This window comes from Ipomoea nil, unplaced genomic scaffold (genome assembly GCF_001879475.1).
Source record: "Ipomoea nil cultivar Tokyo-kokei standard unplaced genomic scaffold, Asagao_1.1 scaffold2827, whole genome shotgun sequence".
In the NCBI taxonomy this organism is placed as follows: Eukaryota; Viridiplantae; Streptophyta; class Magnoliopsida; order Solanales; family Convolvulaceae; genus Ipomoea; species Ipomoea nil.
Genome location: NW_017619255.1, coordinates 1,331,317 through 1,356,170, shown reverse-complemented (window position 1 = coordinate 1,356,170; position 24,854 = coordinate 1,331,317). Strand labels below are relative to the sequence as shown.

The window sequence follows — 24,854 nt, the reverse complement described above, 5'->3', positions numbered from 1 at the left end:
CATCAACGAAAATTTAAGTCACACCTCTATGGAGGTGAAGGATATTCGCAATAATATTGCTACTTCATTATGGGATGCTAGATCATGATCATGCTAATAGTTTTATTTTAAAAAGTGTTTACTTTTTTTGGAAGACGAAATGTTAAATTTTAATATGTAAACAAACTAATTTAAATTTTATGAAGATGTCCTTTTTAGTCTTTTTACATTTATCAGCTTACCAAAAAGCTAATTTTACCAAACACTTTCAATCATAACAGCTAGCTTAACAGCTCTTCAATTTTCAGCTCCGAGCTTATAGCTTTTCAGCTTTCAGCTCCTTTTCAGCTATCAGCTCCTAGCTTATAGCTTTTCAGCTAGGTTTGCCAAACAGAGCCTTTGTAATATTTGCAATACACATCAGTATTAAACCAAAAAATTCTCTCTCTTCCACATCATTTATCAAGGATGCAAATTTCTGGGATGATGTTAGCCAAATTGCACACATTTTACTTTTTTAATGACCTGATTGTAACTTTTTTCAGTAGATTAATTGTATTTTTATGTTTTGTCTAGTGACTAATTTAACCCTTACTCCTAATGTTATTACATTCTTAGAATAAGAACAATATAAGGATTGAGACAAACAACGTCTCAAATCGATTACCAAATCAAATTAATTTGGTTGTTAACCAAATCGATTAAATTAGACGGAATAAGTGATTTTTACCGGACGCATGCACAATTGCACACCCAAACCATATGGTGGAGTCGTGGAGAATTTAATATCACATCAGAAAAAGAGAATTACTCAACAAAAACAAAGCGAAGATAATATTTTGATATTTTTGGAGGAGTGTGATTGGCATATTTAGTGAGATATTTATTATTTTTCAGACTCAAATAGTAATATTTTTACAGAAATCAGCGGCTTTAAGGGGCGTTTGGTTCAGGTTATATAACATAACCAAGGGAATGTGACATTTCAAAGCTCACATTTCTCTGTTTGGTTCATATTATCTAAGGGAATCTAACATTCTCAAAGAATGTCACATTCCCTTCCCATAGGATTTTGAAGGGAATGTGATTCCCTTCAATTTCTAAGGTTATGTAAGATAACCTTGGTTATGTTAGTTTATTATACACACACACATATATATAATTATTTTTGTAATTATATATTTTTTATTTTTATTTTGTTAGGTTAGCATATAAAATAATTTTGTTCTCAAGTTCAAGATTTTAGTTAATATTTTAAAATCATGTAATTATATATGATACCGTTATCTTATTTATTTATTTTAATTTTTAAATTTATTAAAATATATGAAAATATGTTAAGGATATTATAGTATGTGGATAAAAGATAACCCTAAACCAAACATGATTATATTACATACCCAAATTTTAACCAAACACAGGAATCTAACATTCACAGCAATCTAACATTCCCTAAGGTAATGTGACATTCCGTGAACCAAACTACCCCTAAAAGTTTTTCTATAATGGTATAAAAAAGTATTTTGGTCCCAGGTGACTAAGTTATATATCTAAATTCCTAATTCTGCAAAACCCTCTCCGCCCTCTCTTCTTCTACCTTGAATTTCAATCTTTTAAGCGCCACCATGAATCCCTCAACGCTCAGGCTCGACTCGTCCGCAATCTACGCGCCGCCGATTCCTCCTCCGTATCGGAGTGGGGGTCAAGGATGTAGGTTTCTCCCGCTTCAGCTAAGGAAGATGGCGGCCCCTGGTTTTTCTCTCACTGTGTGCTCTGCCAAGCAAACGTCGGCTGTGGTGGAGTCCGGGGAAGCAACCGAGTCGAGACTGAGTCGGATTGAGTCGCTTAGCCAGGTCTCGGGTGTTCTGGGGTGCCAGTGGGGCGATGAAGGTAAAGGCAAGCTCGTTGACGTTTTAGCTAAGCATTTTGACGTCGTCGCTCGTTGTCAGGTATGTATTGGTTGTCTGTGTAATATGAAGCATTTATTGAATATTGTGTAAAGCTCATTACTGGTTGATTGATTGTGTGCTTTTATAGTTTTTGAAGTTGATGGCTTAAGTTAAATTTATGAACCTGTTACTTGTTTATATAAACCCTGTAGGGGGGAATTAATATATTGTTTTGGTTGTTTAAATTCAAATTGGAAGTTATAATGCAGAAAAAATGTTGTTTATCATAAAGAAGTTGCTTAGCTGACATCAATATCTAGTTGTCAAGCAATTAGTTGTTCTGAAATTCTGCCTAGGCCTTACCAACCTCGGCTTTCGATTTCCTCAATCAAAGAAACAAAGCATTCTCTATTATATATTCTTATTACTACTAGGATTTACTTGCTTCCAGGGCGGTGCTAATGCTGGGCACACCATCTACAATTCAGACGGGAAGAAGTTTGCACTTCACCTTGTTCCCTCTGGGATTCTTAACGAGGAGACTATTTGTGTCATTGGTAATGGAGTAGTGGTGCACCTGCCAGGACTTTTTAAGGAAATTGATGGCCTTGAAGCTAATGGAGTCTCATGCAAAGGAAGGATCTTGGTGTCTGATCGGGCTCATCTTTTATTTGATTTTCATCAAGAAGTGGATGTAGGACTGTGCAACGGACGGATCGGATCGGATGATTTTTCCGTTCATCCGATCGGATTGCGGATTGAAATTTTGAAGTCCTATCCGTCTTTTTTGAAACTAAAACCCTATCGGATATGCTATGTCGGATTTCTGATTATTCGGATCGGATGTCGGACCTAATTTGGATTTGGAAAAGTTCATTGATAATTGAATATTAAAAACTGAAAAAACATAATATGATTAATTTAATATGATAATATCTAATCTACCAAGTGTCCAAGTTTCTATTAACAAAATAAGTAATAACTAATAAGTTAACAAACTAAAACATGCAACAATTTTTTAATGGACAGTTTGCAGAGCTAAATAATTTAAGTTTACAAACAAAATTGCAAAAAGTAAACCAATACAAAATTAATATAAGTTTAAGTGTTTAACTTCCAAAACATCAAAAATTTGAAGTTAATCATTTAAACAGTTAAACTTCAGCAAGACAGCAATCATTCCAGTAATCCAGTCTAGGCCTTTTCATCAAATCATCAATCACCATTTCTACACTTCTTCCTGTTAATATGAAAACTTAACACAATATTAGATTATTAGACAACCTATGTAGTAAACAACTAACTAAGTAACAATATTATGCTGTAGGGGCATTAGGCTAATAGCCTTATAGGCTCAGATTGCAATTTTCCATTTCAAGTAAGGATAGTGGCAAATTGCTCAAATGTGTTATTATAGCACATGAGCAACATAGCAACACTATACCATTTGTTCAGACAGTGGTGGAAGCATCATCATTGTCAAAAAAAACAAGTAAGAATAAATAATAATGCATTAAAACTGAACAGAGATCAATTAAGAGGATGAGAGAAATACCAGAGATCCAGAATGGATGTAATGGGAGTATGGGACATCAGTACTGAATAGTGAATACTGCTCAACTCTAAGTGGGGCAACATTTCTATAATATAATTATAGAAAGTTGCCAAGCCACTTAGACTGTTAAGACTCTTAGAGTTTCATCTTGTGAAGGCCATCAGCAAACAACAGTACAACACCATAACATATAAAGATAAATAATTAGTTAAACAAATAATAATTACTGAAAACATTACAGGAATGGATGGCAGCATTGATGGTAGAGTAGTTCCAGCTCCAGTGGGTAACTCTGCAAAACAGTTAAGTATAAGTAGTTAGTTCTAGACTTACAAGTTACAAAAGTAAAAAAGAAATGATTTAAGAAATATATATTTACCTTTCTCCAATCTTTCAACCTCATCTAAATTTTCCTCAAGTGTGATTGGCTGATTATGTAACCTCAACCAATTTTGGATACACAGTAAAGCTTCCACAATTTTAGGAGTCAAGGAACTCCTAAATGCATCAAGCACCCTCCCACTTGTACTAAATGCACTCTCAGATGCAACTGTGGAAATAGGAACTGCAAGTACATCTCTAGCCATTTTGGAGAGAATAGGAAATCTCTCACTATGATTCTTCCACCACTTTAGAACATCAAAACTCACAGATTCATCATCCTCAACCAGATTTTCACTCAAGTAAATTTGTAGCTCTGTCTGCTTACTGCTTCCACCACCACTCTCCAATCTCTTTTTTTTAAGTTCACTCTTCATCCTTGAGACAGGCCTACCAACTATACAAGTAGTAGGCTGAGACTGGACAGGTTGGTTAGAGGATGAACTGTCAGAGTATGTAGCTGCATAGTCATTGTACAATGCAACCATTGAATTTTGGACCTTGGCAAAACATTCTTTGCCTTTGGCCTCTCCATACAACTGGACAAACTGGTGAGGCATGTACTCCTCCTTATCTCTAGGGTCCAGAATATTGGCAAAGAAAATGATATGGTTCATTTTTTCTGGATCTCCCCAGTACTTATCAAACTTCTCTTTCATTTTTGTCCCCATTGCCTAATAAATGCAGAAACTCAGAAAGCATAAGCATTTAAAAACACAAACAAGTAAACAACTTACAAGATATACAGAATTACACAAATAAATTGCACAAGTTTTTTACCTTTTCAGTTCTCTCAGCTTTAGTCATATCTTCCAGCATGCAACTGAGATCAGAGATCTCAGAGAAGAATGTGTTAGAAGTGACATAAAGAGAACCAGATATTCTCACAGTCATTTCATAAAAAGTTTTCAAAAGCTTCATTAAGCTTTCAACAGTCTCCCAATCAAGGAAAGAAGGTGCAGAACCCAAGTCAGCAGAAAAAGAAGGATCATTTTGATGATATGAGTCAAAGACACTTTGATATTGAATTGCAGTGTTGAGCATAAGGTAGGTGTTGTTCCACCTTGTAGGGACATCAAGCTGCAAAGCTGATTTGGCTTCCACCCCAATGAGTTCAGCAAGTTCTCTGAACTTATTCAACCTAGCAGGTGAGTTCCTAACCCATCTCACTGCATCCCTCACCCTTTTAACTGACTCATCTGCAAACCTCAAGCCATCTTGAACCACTAAGTTTAAAATATGGGCTATACACCTCATGTGCATATACTGCACCCTAACAGAAGAACCCCCCCAAGACAACAACTTGTTTTTAAAAAATCCCATAGCTGTATCATTAGAAGAAGCATTGTCCACTGTCACAGTGAACACATTTTTAATCACCCACTCCAACAGACAACTCTCTAAGGCTTTGGCAATATACTCCCCCCTATGAGAAGAAACAGGGACAAAGGAAATGATTTTTTTCTGAAGCCTCCACTGGTCATCAATAAAATGTGCAGTAATGCACATATAATTAATCCTTTGGACAGAAGTCCAAGTATCAGTGGTTAAACTGACCCTTTGGGTGCCCACCCTAAACAACTTCTTAAGACTCAACCTCTCATCTAGGAAGATTTGGTAGATATCCCTAGAAATAGTCCACCTAGAAGGAATCTGAAACCTAGGACAAGCTACAAGAATAAACTTCTTGAACCCCTGACCCTCAACAAACCTAAAAGGGAGTTCATCTATTATGATCATCTCACATAATGCCCTTCTAATGGCTTCTTGATTAAAGACCCAAGTCCCCAAAACCCCCACAGGAGCCTCTGTTGCAGAAGTTGAAACAGTATTGAATGTGAGAAGGGACTGCCTCATATCCTTTGAAACAGGATTTTTAAGGCATGCCATCATATGATTTTTCAAAGATGATGTGCCATGTTTCTTTGACTCACAGAAAAACACTTTCAGGCAGTAAAGACACTTGCCTTGAACCACTATATTTTCAGAGTTTTTGATCTTTTCAAAGTGATCCCAGACTGGAGATCTAGACTCAACCACCCTCCTCTTTTTTTGCAGGAACAGCAGGAGCAACCTGAGGCTGCTGAGCAGGATTCTCAGTGCCTTGGGCTTGTCCTCCATGTCCCTCTTGAGTTGAGGGTTGGGGTCCAGAGTCAGGAACATTGATGCTTTCCATCTAAAATGATGGGCATCAATTACTCAGCAAAGGCAACAAGCCAACAATCACATTCACATAAACATACAAAGAAATCAGGATTCATACACTTTTTGTGTCATCATGTATCAAGATTTCACATTTTCATATTTACATATTTACATATTTACATTCAAATATTCAATTAAGGGTAATACATCCATAAACATACTCAAATAATGAAAGAAATCCAGATTCAGGAATTGTATCCAATTCATCATTATCTGGATTTCAGTTAATGGCTTCCACCAATAAATGGAAATTTCAAGTTTGAAACTTGATAATTTCACATTCAAGCCTTTAACTTTTATTTCAACATTTAATGGCTTCCACCAATAAATGCAATCTGGAACTTCTCAAGTATCAACAATATCACAATATCACAGTCCACACAAATCACAAGTACAAAATTAGAGACAAGTGAGATGCAATCTGGAACTTCTCAACAGATTACAATATCACAGTCCACACAAATCACAAGTACAAAATTAGAGACAAGTGAGATGCAATCTGGAACTTCTCAACAGATTACAATATCACAGTCCACACAAATCACAAGTACAAAACTAGGGTTTCTGCTTCCACCTTTATAGATCAGAGAATAGAACACAACATAGCATAATCTAACAATAATATACGAGCATATGAACATACAGAGAGAAAAGAATCAACAGATCACAAAAACAAAAACTAGGGTTTCTGCTTCCACCATAATAGATCATAGAATAGAACACAACATAGCATAATCTAACAATAATATACGAGCATATATGAACATACAGAGAGAAAAGAATCAACAGATCACAAAAACAAAAACTAGGGTTTCTGCTTCCACCATAATAGATCAGAGAATAGAACACAACATAGCATAATCTAACACAAATATACGAGCATATGAACATACAGAGAGGAAAGAATCAACAGATCACAAAAACAAAAACTAGGGTTTCTGATTTACTTGGTTTCCCCTTAATATTCCCCGGAGAACAAGGGCCTCTAATCACCAGTCCACGTTCCACCACCAACTCGAGAAGGGCTTCCACCAGTCGACCACCGCCCACCGGACAATCGGACAATCGGACAGTCGAAGACTCCACAGTCCACAGAGACTCAGAGTCTCATACAGTCAGACTCTCAGTCTCAGAGAGTACAGACTAGAGAGAGATGAGACTGTGAGAGACTCAAAGGAATGAGAGGATGAGATTGAGAGGAGTAGAGAGCAGAGAACGAGAGAAGAGATCTGAGAGTGAGAGAGTCTCAGAGAAGAGTAGGGCTGCGCATCTGGCTTCACAAGGGCTTCAACATACATATATACTCACCTCATACGACGTCGTCTAGCATACACATAAAACCTAACCCTAGGTTAGATCGGATTGTCGGATGGGAAAAAACCAAACCCTATCCGACCTCCTTTATCCGACGTCGTTTATGCCTTCGGTTCGGATATGGCTAATCGGACCACGGGCGGGTCGGATGAGGTGGTTTCGGTTTTCGGATCGGACGGGTTGGGTCGGGTTTGCACAGCCCTAAGTGGATGGGCTCCGCGAGGCTGAACTGGCTAAATCGTTTATTGGCACCACAAGGAGAGGAATTGGGCCTTGTTATTCAAGTAAGGTGATTAGAAATGGCATCAGAGTAGGTGACTTGAGGCACATGGATACTTTCCCTCAAAAGCTTGATCTTTTACTATCAGATGCAGCTTCGAGATTTCCTGATTTTAACTATGGTCCTGACATGCTCAGGGAGGAAGTTGAACGATACAAAAAAATTGCTGAGAGGTTGGAACCTTTCATAACTGATACAGTTGATTTCATGAGTGAAACTATTTCTCAGAGTAAGAAGGTTTTAGTGGAAGGTGGTCAGGCTACTATGTTGGACATTGATTTTGGAACATATCCGTTTGTGACTTCCTCAAGTCCTTCTGCTGGTGGAATCTGCACAGGTTTAGGCATTGCTCCTAGAGTTGTTGGTGACCTTATCGGAGTGGTAAGTGAACTTAATGCTATCATTCATTTAAATGAAAGAATATACCATTCTCATCATGTTCAAACAGGCTAGATACTCCATGCTATTCATTTTATGATGCTTAAAGCATATTGCTCTCCTTTATAATGCTATACTATGTAAATCCTTGTATGACTTTAAGATTTTTTGGTAAGCGTTTATAACTTGTGATACACTTGCGACGGAACTAGCTTTAGGAATCAATAGTATGCCACTTTGAGTCATGACAACTCTTGTTCTTTGTTATCTATCAAGTGGTCGTGGATTTTGATGAATTGCCTTGTTCAGGTTAAAGCATACACCACAAGGGTTGGTTCAGGTCCTTTCCCAACAGAAATCTTGGGTAAAGGTGGTGACTTGCTTCGGTTTGCTGGGCAAGAGTTTGGAACAACAACTGGTCGCCCTCGTCGCTGTGGCTGGCTTGACATAGTTGCTTTGAAATACTGCTGCCAGATAAATGGATTTTCCTCTCTGAACCTCACTAAACTTGATGTATTATCAGAACTTCCAGAAATTGAGATTGGTGTTTCTTACAAACAACTTGATGGTTCACCAATCAGATCATTCCCTGCAGATCTTAGAATCCTTGATCAAGTTAAGGCATGTGTCTTCTCTTTCTTTGTTTCTTTTCTTCTCATGTTTTTTTTTTTTCTTTTTTTTTTTTATCCTTGTCTTGTATTTGCCTGAACTGTGGTATTCCAAAGTGAATGGCCTTTCATCATTATTCTAAACAAATGATCTGAGTTTTCCATGTACCCACTCTCTACATAATTCCAGATTAAGGGGGTTCTATTGTGTTATGAGTTTTTCTTCGTTTCTGGTTTAATTTGTACACTAAGTAGCTATAATTTTGTGCGCTATAGGTGGAATACGAAGTTTTGCCTGGTTGGCAGTGTGACATTTCCTCTGTCCGAAAGTACTCTGAACTTCCTTCAGCTGCACGCCAATATGTAGAAAGGATAGAGGAGCTTGTTGGTGTACCTGTCCATTACATTGGAGTTGGGCCCGGACGCGATGCCCTGATATACAAGTGATTTTAAGCTCAAACTTTTTATCATCAAAGTTGATTCTAATATCATGGAGGACAGGTTGTGGCATCCTCTAAGTCGGTCAGCCAAACTTCTATTCATCTTGGGAATATCAATTTGACACCACAATGTTAGTACTATCAGTCATGCGGTCTTCATGCATATTCAGAGACCGATCATTACTTATGCTCTTATGAGTTTCCTTTCATTTTCTTTGTAAGTTATTGTTATCTTTCAAGCTAAACTTTAGATGGTATTGGCGTATTGCTGCTTGAACGCCTCCAATGCTGTCCTTAAATAAAGGAGATTACTGAGCTGATTCAACAAATGAGTACTTCTGATTAACAATTTTAGAACTTCTATCTTATCAGCAAATGATTCAACTTTCTTTACCTTTGAGCTATGTTCAATTGTAGCATTTGTTGTTTCAGTTTAATATTTAATTGTCACTAGCTCAGATATGACATTAACTCAATTTAAAAAAAAAAAAAAAAGATTGCCTGCAAATTGGTAGTTTGCTACCATGAGGCATTTTATGTCATCTTGGTTTGTTCTGCTGTTTTTGCTTTGTACACCATTGCACGGTGCACCCTATTAGAATGGTTTTTTTTTTTCTTTCCCTAAAGCCTCTTCAAATGCTAGTGAAATGAAACAAAAATCAATCCACCCTTTCAAAAAAAAAAAAAATCAATCCACTATTTATAAGCGTGCTCAAAATTATCTTCAATGAAAATCAAGATTCATCCACATTTGGACAAGTTCAAATAGCAATGCCAACGAAGAAAATATGAAACTGTACACCTAATGGTCAAGTTGTTCATGTCGCTTTTGCGTTTCCTTTGCAAAATGCTGTTCCATTTATCTTTGAGGTCTACAGTACTACCTTAAATGGTAAACATAATAGCCTCCAAATTCCAAAATATTCTTCCAAGAAATACTTTGATCGTGAGTGCTGACTATTTCTGCACACCCTCCTGCGTCATAAATTCATTGCACTAAAGTACCAGGGTAAGGGATGTCCAACTTTATCTCTGTTTTCAGGAAGGTTCCCAACACTACAATTCATGCCCCAATGGTTGATGAGGAAGAGCTTAGCCACTATACAAAATACAAATCTCAACCTTTGAATGAAAGATGATATTAGAGAGGAATTTTTTTACCTTCAATGTTTCCTCCTCGTCTTCTGTACAATGTAGCTTCTTTCGCCTTGATTAGGGATGTAAAATAAAGAGGCTGACTAGCTTGCTGGAGGTCGCCCAGTGTCAGTTCACATAACTAAACCAATCTTGAGCATATTTAGAAAGTAAGAAGAAAGGATATGGGAGAGAAAACAGGAGGGAAGTTAAAATCAAATACTAAAGGAAAAAAAAAACAATTAGTACGAATGAATCATACTACCAGTCTGGTTTTCTAAACTGCATAGAATATTTGGAAGCTGACCTTGTTCAAAGAACTGTTGCTGATTGTGACATCATTTTCAGATGATTCATCATCTTGCTGTGGTTGGTTTTGTCTCAACTTGCCTGATCTTGGGGATAAGTGTTTAGATGATTGTTTGATTCCAAAGCCAAAAGAGGACTTCAGATCATTCCTTGCATGCGACACCTTCTTCTTAACTTCCAGGTACTTAGAAATTGCCTGAGAATATGCACAAAAAGGGCAGTAAAATCCTCCTGCCTTATCTAGGATGGGAACAGAGCCCAAACAGCTATCATGGACCACTATTGGACAGGTTTCAGAACTACAGACCAACAGTTTGCCATCTTTATTACACTTCACACAAAGATTTAGCTCTTTAGAGTCAGCAGTTGCAAATGAATCTGGACTATTTGTGCATTGTGAGCTCAAGAAAGCACTCTTCTTTTTAGCTATTTCAATCTTCTCTTCGTGATAACCATCACTATCACTACAGGACTCTGCTTCAGGATTATGCTCAATGTTATCTCTGACTTCATTAGTGGGTCCACCATTTGATGAATCCTGAGAAAGATAATGCTGCAACTTTACTTCAGCTTCATTGGAAAGAGAATCCAGTTGTATTAAATGTTGCGTAAAGCCATTTTCATTTCTTAATACATCATGAGCAGTCTCTTCGCTGGCTGCACTGACACAAATAATTTGAAAACTGTTGGTATCCTCCTTAGCATTTGTTCCATGAGGGACTTCGGTGTCACTATGATGAAGTTGCACAGCATGCCTATTGTCACAGCTCTTTCTGAGGTTTTTAAGAGCAGTATGCATGTTGTTATCATCCATTGGAGGTTCGGTTGCTAGTAAGTCCCCAGCTGTTGATTCCTTTTCAAAAATGTACCCTTCTTTTTCAATGTCTTGAGCAATATGCTCACCAATTTTATCAACAAGACAAATTACATCCTGTTTGTGTTTCTTGGTGCCCTCAGTACAAGGATAACAAGCATTCTCAGCCATAGTTTGCTCAACAGTGCACTTCCCTCCCTGAATATCAGCTGAAGAAGCAGGCTTGCTCCTCTTGGCAGGTAGAAGGTTCTTAGCAGGTAAAATTTTGCACTGACTGTTCCCATTTACCTTGGCTGGAAGAGACCAAGTTTTCATTTGGTGTAGGAGGAATTATAGCACCCTCTCCATGTGTCTCTTTAGTGTCCTCAATACAAATATCATTTGCATATTGATTCCCAGTTGACAAGTTTTCAATTGGTGCAAGAGGTTTCCTAGCACTATTTTCTTGTATCTCTCTATCTGCAGAGATAATCTTTTCAGATTGATTCCGGATGGCATTCCACTTCTTTCCTTTAATGGTGCAAAACAAGGATGACTGCCTTGAACAAACTTTTCCTTAAGCTGCTTGTAATGAAACAAAGTGCCAGCCATCTTTTTAAAAACACAATATCTCAATTGAAGATACAAACCAGATAAACTAGCCTTACCTGTAGCGAAGTATATTCTGGCAAGCGAGACCTTTTATGCATGACAAATGATTGAACAATCCATTCCAGCATCTCAGGTCCACCCATTTTCAAGTCCGATATGGGTATCTGATTGTATTATCACCATTAGTTTACTTAGCACAATGCAAAAGTATAAAAGCTCATCTCCAAAGCTCAAATAACAATATGTGATGTATATACCACCTTTTGACTGAATGATGAAAGACGAGTTAATTCAGATATCATTACAATTTACAAGAATCCATGTGAGGAAATGGCAAACAAGCAAAATTTCCAGTTTCCAGGATAAAAAATTGTAAATGAAATTATAAGTCAAAACTTGGCTAAGCAATTGTCAACAAACTCTATCAAAAATACACATGAAATGAACACCATCATGAACAAAACAAGTTCACCTGCAATTGCTATACTAGGAGCCCAATTCACATATCTATAGGAGACCTAATCAACATTTAGTTCAAATGAGATCAACATTAGGATACAAAATATTTAGTTCGAACTTCATGAATGTTCAGCTCAAAGTTCAAACTCTATTTAAAAAAACGACTCACAGGCTCAGAGCTAATGACATAATGTGCAGCTTAGCAGAATCGTGACAATGAATGCATTTCTTACAAGCAAACTAACCAGAAATCATGAACATAAATAAGAAGGCTTAGCAATTAGCAGAACCTTAACAACGATCACATTTCCTTACGCATTGCAAGTTTTCAATCGTAAAGCAGCCATTTCTAAGCAAAATAAAAAAAATGTCATCAAGCAGAACCTTCATTCCATCATTCCTTACATAGACTCACTCTTACGATCTCAAAACTAAAATTCGGCATGAAATCGATTTAGACGATGAACTACGAGAGGATTGTAGGATAGGAATTTACCAGATAAAGTAGTTCGTGACATCATACTACATAGCGATTGATTCACCTTTGATTTTGTTTTGCTCCCTTTTTACGGTCATCAGATTCTAATGAACAGGATAAACAAAATTGTTTGGGGCGAAATCGATATACATGATAAAAATAAACGTATACTACAGAAAACTTAAAAGGATATTATGGAGGAAATTGAGGGTTGAAGTGTGAACTTTCAAAAATACTCCGTAACATTAAATTTTTTAAAAATAAATGATACCGAGAGATTAAATTGAAATCAATTTGAAAAATTGAAGGACTAAATTTTTTAATATTGCACAAGGTTGCAATGGAGGTGGTATTAACTTTTTGTGTTTCAGTAAATTGAGAAAGTAGTTATAAACATATATTACATTGTAACATAGTCAATAACACTCAATTTTTTATTTTTTATTTTTAATATTGTCAATGACCATGTGGTCTAGTGGCACAAAGGACTCTTCCAAATGAGAGATCGTTTAACTCTTAGTAGAGGTGATATTGTATTATAATATAATCAATAGCAATAGAACGGAAAAAAATAACAATAATAATCACTAGCACTCAAAAGAAATTATTTAATATTAAAATAATTTTTAAAAAAATATGAAATCGAATTGATTTATAAATATTTAAAATATTCACAACATATGTCATGTGTTACTATAAAGTAACTTCAAAAATCATCTTGAATTTGGTAATACCTTTGAGTCTTCTAAATGGACTAACTTGTTATGTAATATGTTGAACTAACGGTATTCATATATTGTATTATTCAAATTTACACTTTATATGTGTTCTTAAGATATTTGCATACTATATGTTTTGACACTTGTTTTCATATCAAATTGTAATAATATCGAAATGATACAATACATTTTGTAATTTAATAAAACTAAAGTCATCATTTCAAAATTGTTAAAGTCACAAAATGTAACTATTTTTAATATCATATTCACTATTGAAGAATTTTTCATCCTACATTTTCACAAACATTGTTTCGATGGAGAAACAACAAACAAAGAAATTAGCGAGTACGTGACCAAATTACCGTAACATGTATCTTTTAACCAACCTAAAAGGGTAGCTCAAGTGACAAATAAGTTTCTTTTTGGGAACAATTTTTTAGATAACTCGGATTTGATTCTCACAAGTGACAATTCCTCTTGGACCAGTGCCTCTCGGAGCGTTTCGAGATTCCTCATGATTTACACAAATAAAATATGCATTGGAATTCTATGACTGATGAAGGTACCAAAGCATCAGAGTCTTAGGTAAGTGAATAAAGATGGAACAAGATCTACGACAGCCCAGCCAAGGCCAGTGTATTGAAGGAGTCGAATGCCTGTATCCACATCAAACGAGTCCTGTTGGGAGAAAAAGAACAATTTTTGCAGATAACCTGAGGCTGGCTTTGTTTCATCCGACTTCTTGGTGATGGCAGAGCTGCTTAGCCCCGGGACGTAGCTTGTTGATCTTACCGGGAGGCTCAGGGCGTTGGCAAGCATGGGTAGCATCCATTTCGCGAGAGCCTTGCTGCAGAACTTCACTAGGAGTATCGTTGGTATTCCTACTAGCATTCTACCGACAAATGCAGGGGTCGAGAGCTCAGTAAAGACCTTTGGAACATCTTCATGGTGAAACTGATGATAAGTTTGCTGGATTCCAGCAACCTGGCAAAGAATTTTCGTAGATTCCAACAGCATTAATAAGGTGCTCGTAAAACTCAAGAAAGAGGAGAGGTAGAGCAAGAAATAATTGAAAAGAGCATACTTGCAATTCCCAAAGCAACACCGTCGAAGGCTGTATGATATTCAAAACTTGGAGTAGGCTGCTCCGGTGTTGGATAGGCAAAGAGCAACATGAAGGTTAGTGTGCTCCAAAAGGATGTAACTGCAAAAAGGCAAAACTTCTTAATAATGTAAAGGAATCATCAAATCAAAATTCATACGTAGCAATAGGAAAAACATATTAGGAAGGAATGAACTTAAAATTAGTGGATGATGAATAGTATCCATACCATTTTGTCCTGAAACTATGAAATCGTCTAAGTAATTGTGAACAGAGAGCCAAAATGCCAGGATTGCCAGTCCAAAAGCTAGACCTCCAATAATGTCAATCAAGCTGTGCATCCCAAGGTATATTCTCCCTAAAAATGAAACAAATTTCAGCTCGAACTCTAAAGAATTGTAGCAATCAAGAATCATGTATTCATATCAAAGACACTAGACTTACCTAAGCCAATCAGGCTCACAAGTAAGCAAACAAGGGCAATTCCTGTTATCTCCGTGGAAAGATCTTCGTTCTTGGTGTGGGATAAGACATAGTGCAAAAGGTACCTGAGTTTCCAAAGAAAGAAGAGGAATACATTAAACGACGTCCATAGCAAAACTAAGGGATGGCACTATATATTCCATTAAGTCACACAGAAATGGCATTGTCTAAGAAGTTTATAGGACCAAGGTCAAGAAGGTGAAGCACTATGCCACAGGATTCATTTACCAAGAATATATGAACATCTACCAAATCCTACGATCTTTTTGGTACACCAACGAAGACAGATAAATGAGCAATATGAAGGAATTCGGTAGCTCAATACCCGGACAAGCAGATAGTATTAAGAGTGTGCGAAGAAGGCATTCCATATTCCAATGCATTTTCTTTCTCATCTTCCGTGGCAGTTATTCTCCTAACAGGCGGTGAAGTAGGTCTAGGGGCTGATACCACATCCTGCAAAGAACAATAATGTATTCAATCATAAAACATTAGCATAACAGTAAATGAAGTTATACCCCAAAAAAGATGATCATGTGAGTGAAGCTTTTTTGGTCGAGGTGTCCTGAACAGGCCCTAAGACCCTAACTGTAAGAAGGGCCTTTAAGTCCATACTATACTCAGACTAATCTCGTTCGCACCAGGTCGGCCCAATTAAGGGGGCAAAGTGTTGGCCAAATTGATTTGGTTCGAACTCCCGATCTATCTTAAAGGACAAGAATGCACGGCCACTCAATCCAACCAAGCTGGTTTCATGTGAGTGAAGTTGAAAGTGAAGAAAAAAAGTACCTTTATACAGTTGCCCATATAATCACAGAAAGCCATCAAAAGGGTCATCTGCCGAGCCAATTTAGAATGCCCGCTCTGCAATACAAAAAAACAACAAAAAAGTTGAACCAATCAAACTCATAAACTGTTAGATAATAGTTCTACTTGTATTCTCTTCCCCAGATGGAGGGATAGATAGCGTACCCAGAAGAGAAAGGGAAGAAACGCGGTGTAGAAAGGCACAGAAACGCTACAAGACAACCCAGAAAAGAAGCCATCCAAATACCCATGCTGGTATTTCTACAGCACCAAAAACAAAAAAGGAAGATCATCAAAACCATAATTCAAATAATATAACCCGAAGATAATGTCCAACCGAATTGATATGGGATTTCCACACATGAATACGCATATACAAGAACAAAATACTAGGAGCAAAAACCTGGATCTGCAAAGAAATGGGGGTGCCGGAGACCACTTGGCGAGAAACCCAGGGTTGAGTGAGAGATCTAATCTTCTGGGTCACATTAAAAATTGAAGAAATCACAACCCACGAAGCTAATCCTCCCAGAAACAGCCCTTGCCATTGCCACCCAGCAACACTCTCCATTACCAACGACTGAAAATTTCTTCTTCTCTCAAGAATTCAAAATTGACAAGTTGACCCGGGAGGAGAAGACCTTAAAGATTCTATTGGGCTTCTCCGAAAACTGTTAGACCAACATAATTGAAGTGAAACCAATTTCAAAAGTGGAGCTGGACTCCATAAGAAGAAGAAGGGTAGCCGGCGATCCTCTCTTCTTATTCATCATTTTCCTCTTTATTTTAATCAAGATTTTTTCCGGGAAGCGTTGCTTTCTCCGATGGTGACAACAATTTGAAATGGATTCCAAATCATACCAGTTTTTGAAATGCGGCAAAAGAAGGAATAACCATAAAAAGGATTTGTGTTTGTCTTGTTATCTAAAACTATAAAAACAATTTTTGTTTGCCTTGTTATTATTTAAAAAAGCCAAAGTAATTTTCCGTGTGGATATTTTGTGTTGTGATTAATAATGATTTTGTGTTGATTTCCAAATGATTAATGGATAATGTAACAATGATTACTAATTATTGGTTCATGAATTATATTATGTAATTATATTGATTGATTAATAATGATATCTTACTTCTTACTATATAAAAAAGCCACACACCTAGAAAACAACAATAGAGCCAAAGTTTTCCGCTCAAATATTTTGGCTTAAAGACATTTTGAGTTTTCTTTTGGAATAAAGCCAGATAAGATATTTTGGGGTTTGTTTGGGAATTTCGAATTCATTAATCACATTGAAATTTGAAAGGTTATATGCATATCATAATTTTTTGCTACATTCAAGAGGATATTCATCTTGCCTCTTCGTATACTTAAATAATAATTACAAGACATCAATATCAATACAAGTATAAATACAAGATGAATTTAAATCTGAAATGACTTGTGCAATCTTCAAGACTAACATTAAATGTACATAAACTTCTATAATCTATAATCATAGACGACACTATAAATAAGCGCTCATAGTTCGCAATATAGACGCCATTGTGACTTCATCATCAGAAAAAATGAGTCAAAGTTGCAGAGAAGAACCATTCTTGAATTTTCATGGCGGCCAGGCACAAGACGGTAGAATGTAGAGAGGCTCCAACAACTTGCCTGCAAAATACAAAAGACAAGAATCATGGAAAGAGGTGGGCATAATGGAGCCAAGAAACCACCTTCTACAGTATTTGAGTGCAATGGTGAATGTAAAAGGAAACTCTCTTTTTTCATAGGTTGATACCATCATCATGTATAATATAAAATAATGATATGACAAAAGTTGAGAACCCATTGCATCTTCTGTTACAGGGGAATGATTATAGGCTCTGGTATATTTTTGCAGACCTGTAGAATGATAATCTCTAAAGTTTACAATAAAGCATTTGCTGTCAAAATGAAGCAATAAGATAGTAATACGTATATACCATACAGTCTGTTGAAGATGAATATTTCTGGGATCTAAGGAGCTGGACAACTCAGGTAAGTTTTTTGTTTCTGCAACCTTTGCTTTCTTTGCTGCTTCTGAAGATTGTGTGCAGGAACAAAGATATAAACCCTAACAAAAATAATAAGGTGTGGTAAGATTATAGCCAGTTGTTAAATGTTTTTCATTGAAGATTATTATGATTAGATCTGGAAAATATGTACTTTCTTACCACTGTTACCAGTACAATGCAGCCTGCATTTATTAAAATTTAGATTTGCAGTGATTCAAATTATCTCATGGCATGTAGGTAAATAATTACAATATTTAATACGTAGTAAATAAATGCAGCAGGTCATTAGATTTTATTGAGAAAATTAATCCACATTCCATAAATTGAAATTACAAAATTGGTACGGTAAGCAGAACTACAATATGTAGACCTACAAAATATAAAAATAAAAAGATAGAACTACAATATATATATATATATATATATATATATATATATATATATATATATATATATTAAACTGTTTATTGTACAGAATAAACAGATAGAACAAAGGTTTATTTAATTTTCATCTTGAGGGAAATCAAGCAGTAAGTGGGGTGATGAATAAGGTACTTGAAGAGTTCAAGTGAACTTGCGTTCTTATAATATTTTATCGTGTTTTCAATTGCTAACATGAAGCGTCGAGTTCAAACACCACATATTACCATAGTTGGGTGAGAAAGATAGGAAGGGAATAGTACATGGCATTCCAGTTGCATATTTGCAAAAGTTCCATAAATTTCTAGATGGACCTGGTCTAGGTCTAAGAAATTTCTGTATTGGTATGTTAAGCATAGATATTTGCTCCTGGAACAGATGGTTGCTAATGTTCTAATAGCATAAAATAATATACCTCTTTTCTCCCCTCATGTTTCCTTTTTAATTCGTGGAAGTTATCTGCTAGCAAATAGAAACAAATAATTTTTTTTTCTGAGAAAAACGACTAAGGGGATAGAATAAAAATTAAACAACAATTCATTAGTGGATCGGATGCTGGGGTGAAATTGGGAGGGATAGAGAGTAACTGTTAACAATGCAACTAAAACACAAATTAAACTACTTCTGCATATGAGAGGCTGCTTCAAATGTAAATGAGCATTCAACTAAGGAATGATCTTACCAAATAAAGCTAACTACTAATTAATCAATTGAACATTGATGATAAACAACTGGTTGCAAATTTTGAAATCATATAATTAGGACTGAGATTTCTCTCAAATTGTCATTCATTTGTAAAGTTCATAGGTCTCTAGCCTAAAGTTAGCAAAATCAAAATGAAGCTTGCTTACATTATGATAACAAGTTGAATCAAGTTTATGATATTGAAAATGTTAAAATTTTTGGAAAAATAAAACAGTAAATCATCAGCTGAATCAATTATAACATCCAATGGATGTCAACTATAACATCCAATCAATTATAAACCATACCGTCATTGCTGCAGACCTGGAGGGCGTCCCGCCAAGATACGGGTCGGGTCCGTCCATACCCGATGAACTGTAGAAAAATCAACATCATCTCAGGCTACATAACCAATAATAACAGTAGAAACAACAACACAATCATGAACATGAAATAGTGGATATGAAGGTTCAATCCGAATCAAGCGTGGATAGTTCCACTGCAAAATCGAGGTTTCAGCAGATAAGTTATGGCTACCCATATGATCGACTAGATCGAAGATCGGAAGTATGCAAGGAATGTTGAAATGAACAATTTCAGCTCCAATGACATGGAATATAAATTGGATGCCGAATCTGTAATGAAGTTTTGTGATGAAGTTTTAGAATAGGGATAGCGAGATGTTGAGTGAAATGGCAAAGCGAGAAGGGAGGAAGAAAGCAAATGCTGTCTGAATTTAGATTTTTAGGTTTTATATGTGGGCCGGGTCAATTATTGGGCTTCAGATTTTTATTAAAAAAAAAAATAAAACCAATTGAGCGCTGAATGAAAAATAGTTCTTACTATTTGAACTTCTTTTTTAATGAATAATGTTTACATAACGTATTTATACTTGAAGAATTTATGGTACATGGATTTCGCGCCTCTGGTATATACGGAGTATATTTTTATTTTGTTTATTTATTTATTTCATTGCAAATATATTTATTTATATGTAGTGTAATTCAATTATTATTATTTATAAAAAATACAAAATATTTTAATAATAATAATAATATTATTATTATTAAGTTATTCGTTGTTTAATGCGATTGGTTATTAGTAAATTAGGAGATAATGTTATTGCATCAAAGATTATGTCACGAAATAATTTGAGGACTCGAATTTTTATCCAAGATTGATATTTACACTATCAAATTCTTGGCTGCCATTTAAGTTCTAAAAGAGACAATTTCTATCAACTATAAGAGTGTTAAAGTTGTGCAAAAATGGAGTACACTCTTCTTCAACTACAAATGTGGTCTATAAATAAGTTTAATATTAATGTTTAGTATTTTGTAAAATTAATATTAACTATATTTAAATTATTTTGTAATATATGAATTTTATATATGTTTATGTTAAGTTGTGTATTTTTAAATAAATAGTCCTTTAAAAAAAACAATACTATTATAATATTGCCTAATATTCATCCGTGCATCGCACGGGTATCATACTAGTATTTATTATAATATTATAATCATTTAATAATGATGATGTATATTTTTAAAAAATTACATCTGTAAAAATAATTTATGGTATTGTATACATCAAATTGATCTCACTAACTCAGTCATTAATACATGCTTGAATTATGATTTATTCTTCCAAAAGGTTGAATTATGATTTATTCATCGATGATATTTAATGGTCCCTGCAAGTGAAAGAATTTAGGTTAAAAGTCAAAAATTCACTACAAATTTAACTAAGTTAAATTGCATATATATATTAGTACCTGTGTGTATCATGTCGTGAACCAGTTCCACACCTGGTTGGCCGGCTCACTCTTGTTGTTCGACGGGGCATCTGTTGGTTTTGTTGATCTTGATTACCACCTTGACTCGAGGGATCTCCCCTTTGAAGTTGCATTATTGGGTGGTCATAAGGAATTATGTTGTACGTGGGACGAGGTTCATAATTTTGAGTTTGATGATGGACATGTTGATAAGATGACCTCTGTTGTGTCGGATCGTACACAGCACTCGCCGGGGTCGTAAAACTCTGATACTGGAGTGACGGTTCAGCGAATGTAATATTCTCATATTGTGTGTAGGGTGAGCACTTCCCAAAATGGGAATACGAAACTGGAATTTGACTGCTAGTAGTACCTTCGCAGCTATATGCAATATTAGTCATTTGAAAGTCACGTTGCGAACTACTAGAAGGTCCAGCAAACTCGCAAAAAGAGGGAGTACTCATAACGGGCAATAGATTGTCCCTCCTAACCTCATTCTCCGTACCCTCATCCTCGTCCTCATCCCCAGCATCATCTTTTTCTAAAACAACAGGTGCCTCTGTATTAGGCGGTTGCATTCCACGCACTCGTCTACGACCATGCCCCTCCCCTCCCACCCCACCCCGCCTTTGTCGCCTCTGACGACGACGACCCTGAATCGGTTCATTTGGGTTAGGGGCATTGTTTATAATCTCAGCAGGGATAACATTAAAAAATGAGTACGGGGGCGCCGCTACGAGCTGCTCGCATCTTTCGGTCATTTCACGAAAGATTTTTATTCCAAATTAAAGATGTCATTCCTGAATGCCATTTTGTTCGTGAATATATCAACTAACACCAGAAACTATCTCATAAGAAAAGCTAGAGAAAGACGTTAAAATGAGGAAAACATTCCCAAGATGAAGTAAAAATGTTCATATCTGAAAATCAAGGAAATGAAACAAAGATTTGAGTAAAATGTGAATTACTTGTGGCCGTTTACGTTGAAAATCAATGGATTTTATAGGGATTTCATAACATGTATTTTCAAATGCCATTTTATAGTGAAATTGACAACCTCTTGCCATTATAGTGAAATGACAACATTGAAGAACGCGTACAAAGATACTAGATATTTATTTTGGAAACATCTGTTTAAACTCTTCAGAAATTGCATCCACTCGGATCGTATGTTCATGATTCTCTCTAGCTAACTCTTTTTGTACACGCGCCAAAACCTCTATTGGTTGGGAATTTGTTGATTTATCGTAACTGGAAGTTGAACTAGAACAACTACAAGGAGATGTCCCAATATTATACGATGAATCGATTTTTTTTCCAGAAAATTGTTGAAAGCATGAACAACTTCTTCTCTCGTCGGGAAAGATTTATACAAATTATCGCTAAAACGGTGGACTTGCATTTTTGTATCTTCCCAATTATCATACACTCCTGGACGACGTCCAACAAAGACTACTTCCCCTGTAATACAATTGCACAAAAATAAACATTATTTTTCAATATATGTTATTAGTGACTATTTTATGTAGTAAGAAGTAAGATAAGATGTATTTATCTACGCCTGTATAGCTGTATATATGTGTATATATTGACTGCGTATATGATGTAAATATAAATGTAATGTTACTGTCTGGAGATAACGAGGATAAAGAGATCGGAAACGGTTAACATTACATATCAGCCCGGCCCAATATTGGATAGACCCGGCCCAAACCGTATAACTGTATAAGTACTAATGTCCCGCTCCCTTCCGAAGACCAGAACTCTCACTTTGGAATTCATTTCGCGTCGCCCTCTCTAGTATGCTCTATCAGTCTAGGGTTTCGCCAAGGTGACTTATCTCCATACCTCATTTCTCTCTCTCTCTCTCTCTCTCTCTCTCTCTCTCTCTATATATATATATATATATATATATATATATATATATATATATATATATATATATATATATATATATATATATATATATATATATATATATATATGCCTGCACAGTGCTTAACTCTTCTCATTTCTTGGTGTTTGATTTATTACAATTAAGCTCTACTTTTCTACATCGATCTTCCCGTATATTCATTTAGTTTAATTTCCTGTGTTTCTTGTTTCTTGATGGATGATTGACATGTTTGGAATAATATTCTTTATAATTCATGTTACTGTTCTTGTGTTTGAATTGGGCATATATCTGCTGATTTTATTCATTTTATATTTAGGTGACGGTTTAGTTCATTCATCTCTCTGTAAATTCAATTCTATATTTTCTGTAGATCAGATTCTTGAACTGCGACTCAATTACGAGCTTCTACGAATTCATTTCGCGTCGCCCTCCCCAGTCTGCTCTATCAGTCTAGGGTTTCGCCAAGGTGACTTATCTCCATACCTCATTTCTCTATATATATATATATATATATATATATATATATATATATATATATGCCTGCACAGTGCTTCACTCTTCTCATTTCTTGGTGTTTGATTTATTACAATTAAGCTCTACTTTTCTACATCGATCTTCCCGTATATTCATTTAGTTTAATTTCCTGTGTTTCTTGTTTCTTGATGGATGATTGAACATGTTTCTGAAGAGTGTAATACTCTTTATAATTCATGTTACTGTTCTTGTGTTTGAATTGGGCATATATCTGCTGATTTTATTCATTTTATATTTAGGTGACGGTTTAGTTCATTTCAATTCTCTATTTTCTGTAGATCAGATTCTTGAACTGCGACTCAATTACGAGCTTCTACCCTGAGTGTTTCTTGAAAAATACCGAGTGTTTTTGGAGATAAGGGTGTTGATAAAATGTGTAACTTTGTTTTTTTATCTCAGGAGGATGGATAACTTAGACTTGGATCACTTAGCATGGGAGGGTATATTTGGTGCTCAAGAGGCTCAAATTGAGTCCTTGTTGGCTGAGATTGGGCAAGCGCAATCAGATATAAGAGGATTGGTAGCCCTAACTCTGAAGTTGAAAAGAACAAAAGATGTACTGTGTGATTCAAGCTTGACGGTACAGGGTGTGGTATCCTCCCTTGAGGAGGGGGCCACTGCTGAGGAGGGGGCCACTGCTGAGGAGGGGGCCACTGACTATCTTCTTCCGGAAAACCTTCCGGAACCAATAACACCGGAGAGTTTGGATAATCACAGGAAGACTTTGGAGTTCCGGAAGAAGATAGCTTCTTTGCAGAAGATGGAGAATAAAAACCAAAAGCGTATTTTGGAACTGCAGGCTAAATTGGAACGTATTAACGAAATAAAGAGAACATTTTCGGCCGCCAGTGTGATCTCCACCCTCAGGCGTGTTAATCAACACGTGGAAAGTGCGGTTGCTGAACTAAGTGGCATGTTGGATGAAGAACTAAGTGAACTAAGTGGCTTGTTGGATGAAGAACCAAGTATTCTGGACCCTTAGGCTAGGCGGGTGAATCAACATATGGAAAATGCGGTGTGGCTTATTTGGATATTCTGGACCCTCAGGGCTTACTGGATTTTTGGAATTTACTTAGCTTACTTAGTAGTTCTATGTTTTTTGTAATATGAGCTGAACATTGAACATTGTAGTAGTAATGGTTTGGAAAGTGAAACTGTTGATTTTTGTTATCTTTTTCTGTTTGTATCTTGTTTTTTTTTTTTTTTTTCTGGATCATCTTGGTTAAACCTTTTGTGTTCAAAGACTTGGCACTCACACTACATCATAGAAAGGAGGTCAAATGAGCCTCTCTTGATTACATCTGAAAATATTATGCAGAATGTAAATGCTTGACTAATTTGCAAAACTCTCCTAGAAAAACTTCTGTTCTGAATCTTGATTTCTCAAGTGTTCTGACCCTATTGTGCTGATAAGAACTGACTTCACAAATATACAGTATAAACTTGAAAATTATATACAATAATACATCAGGAAACTCCAGACCCGATCTGAAGAGTCAATGTTAAATATTTTTATCAAAATCCATTACTATTACCAAGTATTTGAGGGCAAATTATGCCCTGGAAACGTGTTCACCGTG

The 24,854-nt window shown here is 35.9% G+C and overlaps 5 protein-coding genes across 25 annotated transcripts; 2 read left to right on the top strand and 3 right to left on the bottom strand.

Annotated features, from left to right (window-relative positions):
- The first annotated feature begins 1,488 nt into the window (after positions 1-1,488).
- On the top strand, positions 1,489-9,433 carry LOC109159481 (adenylosuccinate synthetase, chloroplastic-like). Its single transcript, XM_019307583.1, has 5 exons — positions 1,489-1,928; positions 2,320-2,562; positions 7,535-7,984; positions 8,291-8,602; positions 8,866-9,433. Exons 1-5 carry the CDS (start codon positions 1,605-1,607, stop codon positions 9,034-9,036), a joined length of 1,500 nt encoding a protein of 499 aa, XP_019163128.1. The 5' UTR covers positions 1,489-1,604; the 3' UTR covers positions 9,037-9,433.
- Positions 9,434-9,863: 430 nt separating this feature from the next.
- On the bottom strand, positions 9,864-12,921 carry LOC109159488 (DDT domain-containing protein PTM-like). Of its 3 annotated transcripts, none has more exons than XM_019307591.1 (5): positions 12,833-12,909; positions 11,934-12,144; positions 10,471-11,847; positions 10,191-10,305; positions 9,864-10,004 (listed from the first exon to the last, which is right to left on the bottom strand). In XM_019307591.1, exons 3-5 carry the CDS (start codon positions 11,599-11,601, stop codon positions 9,910-9,912), a joined length of 1,341 nt encoding a protein of 446 aa, XP_019163136.1. In that variant the 5' UTR covers positions 11,602-11,847; positions 11,934-12,144; positions 12,833-12,909; the 3' UTR covers positions 9,864-9,909. The 3 variants fall into 3 exon arrangements, with proteins under 3 accessions (XP_019163136.1, XP_019163137.1, XP_019163138.1); XM_019307592.1 differs by having other exon boundaries at positions 9,922-10,085; positions 11,934-12,041; positions 12,833-12,921; XM_019307593.1 differs by having other exon boundaries at positions 9,922-10,315; positions 11,934-12,041; positions 12,833-12,921.
- A 970-nt stretch (positions 12,922-13,891) lies between these two features.
- On the bottom strand, positions 13,892-16,760 carry LOC109159489 (lipid phosphate phosphatase delta-like). The gene is made up of 8 exons (XM_019307594.1): positions 16,329-16,760; positions 16,091-16,186; positions 15,908-15,982; positions 15,444-15,574; positions 15,080-15,183; positions 14,865-14,993; positions 14,622-14,737; positions 13,892-14,517 (listed from the first exon to the last, which is right to left on the bottom strand). Exons 1-8 carry the CDS (start codon positions 16,494-16,496, stop codon positions 14,107-14,109), a joined length of 1,230 nt encoding a protein of 409 aa, XP_019163139.1. The 5' UTR covers positions 16,497-16,760; the 3' UTR covers positions 13,892-14,106.
- Positions 16,761-17,218: 458 nt separating this feature from the next.
- On the bottom strand, positions 17,219-19,787 carry LOC109159373. 14 transcript variants are annotated; one of them, XR_002050554.1, is made up of 6 exons: positions 19,607-19,787; positions 19,378-19,444; positions 18,801-18,844; positions 18,125-18,147; positions 17,894-18,024; positions 17,219-17,813 (listed from the first exon to the last, which is right to left on the bottom strand). XR_002050554.1 is itself a non-coding variant. In XM_019307486.1 (6 exons), exons 3-6 carry the CDS (start codon positions 18,815-18,817, stop codon positions 17,445-17,447), a joined length of 312 nt encoding a protein of 103 aa, XP_019163031.1. In that variant the 5' UTR covers positions 18,818-18,844; positions 19,378-19,444; positions 19,607-19,787; the 3' UTR covers positions 17,219-17,444. The 14 variants fall into 14 exon arrangements, 7 of the variants coding, with proteins under 7 accessions (XP_019163031.1, XP_019163033.1, XP_019163028.1 ...); XM_019307486.1 differs by having other exon boundaries at positions 17,219-17,582; positions 17,899-18,024; positions 18,117-18,147; XR_002050551.1 differs by having other exon boundaries at positions 17,219-17,582; positions 17,710-17,813; positions 17,894-18,844.
- Positions 19,788-22,606: 2,819 nt separating this feature from the next.
- LOC109159375 lies at positions 22,607-24,447 on the top strand. Of its 6 annotated transcripts, none has more exons than XR_002050557.1 (3): positions 22,607-22,674; positions 23,111-23,206; positions 23,558-23,642. XR_002050557.1 is itself a non-coding variant. In XM_019307490.1 (3 exons), exon 3 carries the CDS (start codon positions 23,678-23,680, stop codon positions 24,254-24,256), a length of 579 nt encoding a protein of 192 aa, XP_019163035.1. In that variant the 5' UTR covers positions 22,607-22,674; positions 23,111-23,206; positions 23,674-23,677; the 3' UTR covers positions 24,257-24,447. The 6 variants fall into 6 exon arrangements, 3 of the variants coding, with proteins under 3 accessions (XP_019163035.1, XP_019163037.1, XP_019163034.1); XR_002050556.1 differs by having other exon boundaries at positions 23,553-23,642; XM_019307490.1 differs by lacking the exon at positions 23,558-23,642 and adding an exon at positions 23,674-24,447.
- Positions 24,448-24,854: the final 407 nt, after the last annotated feature.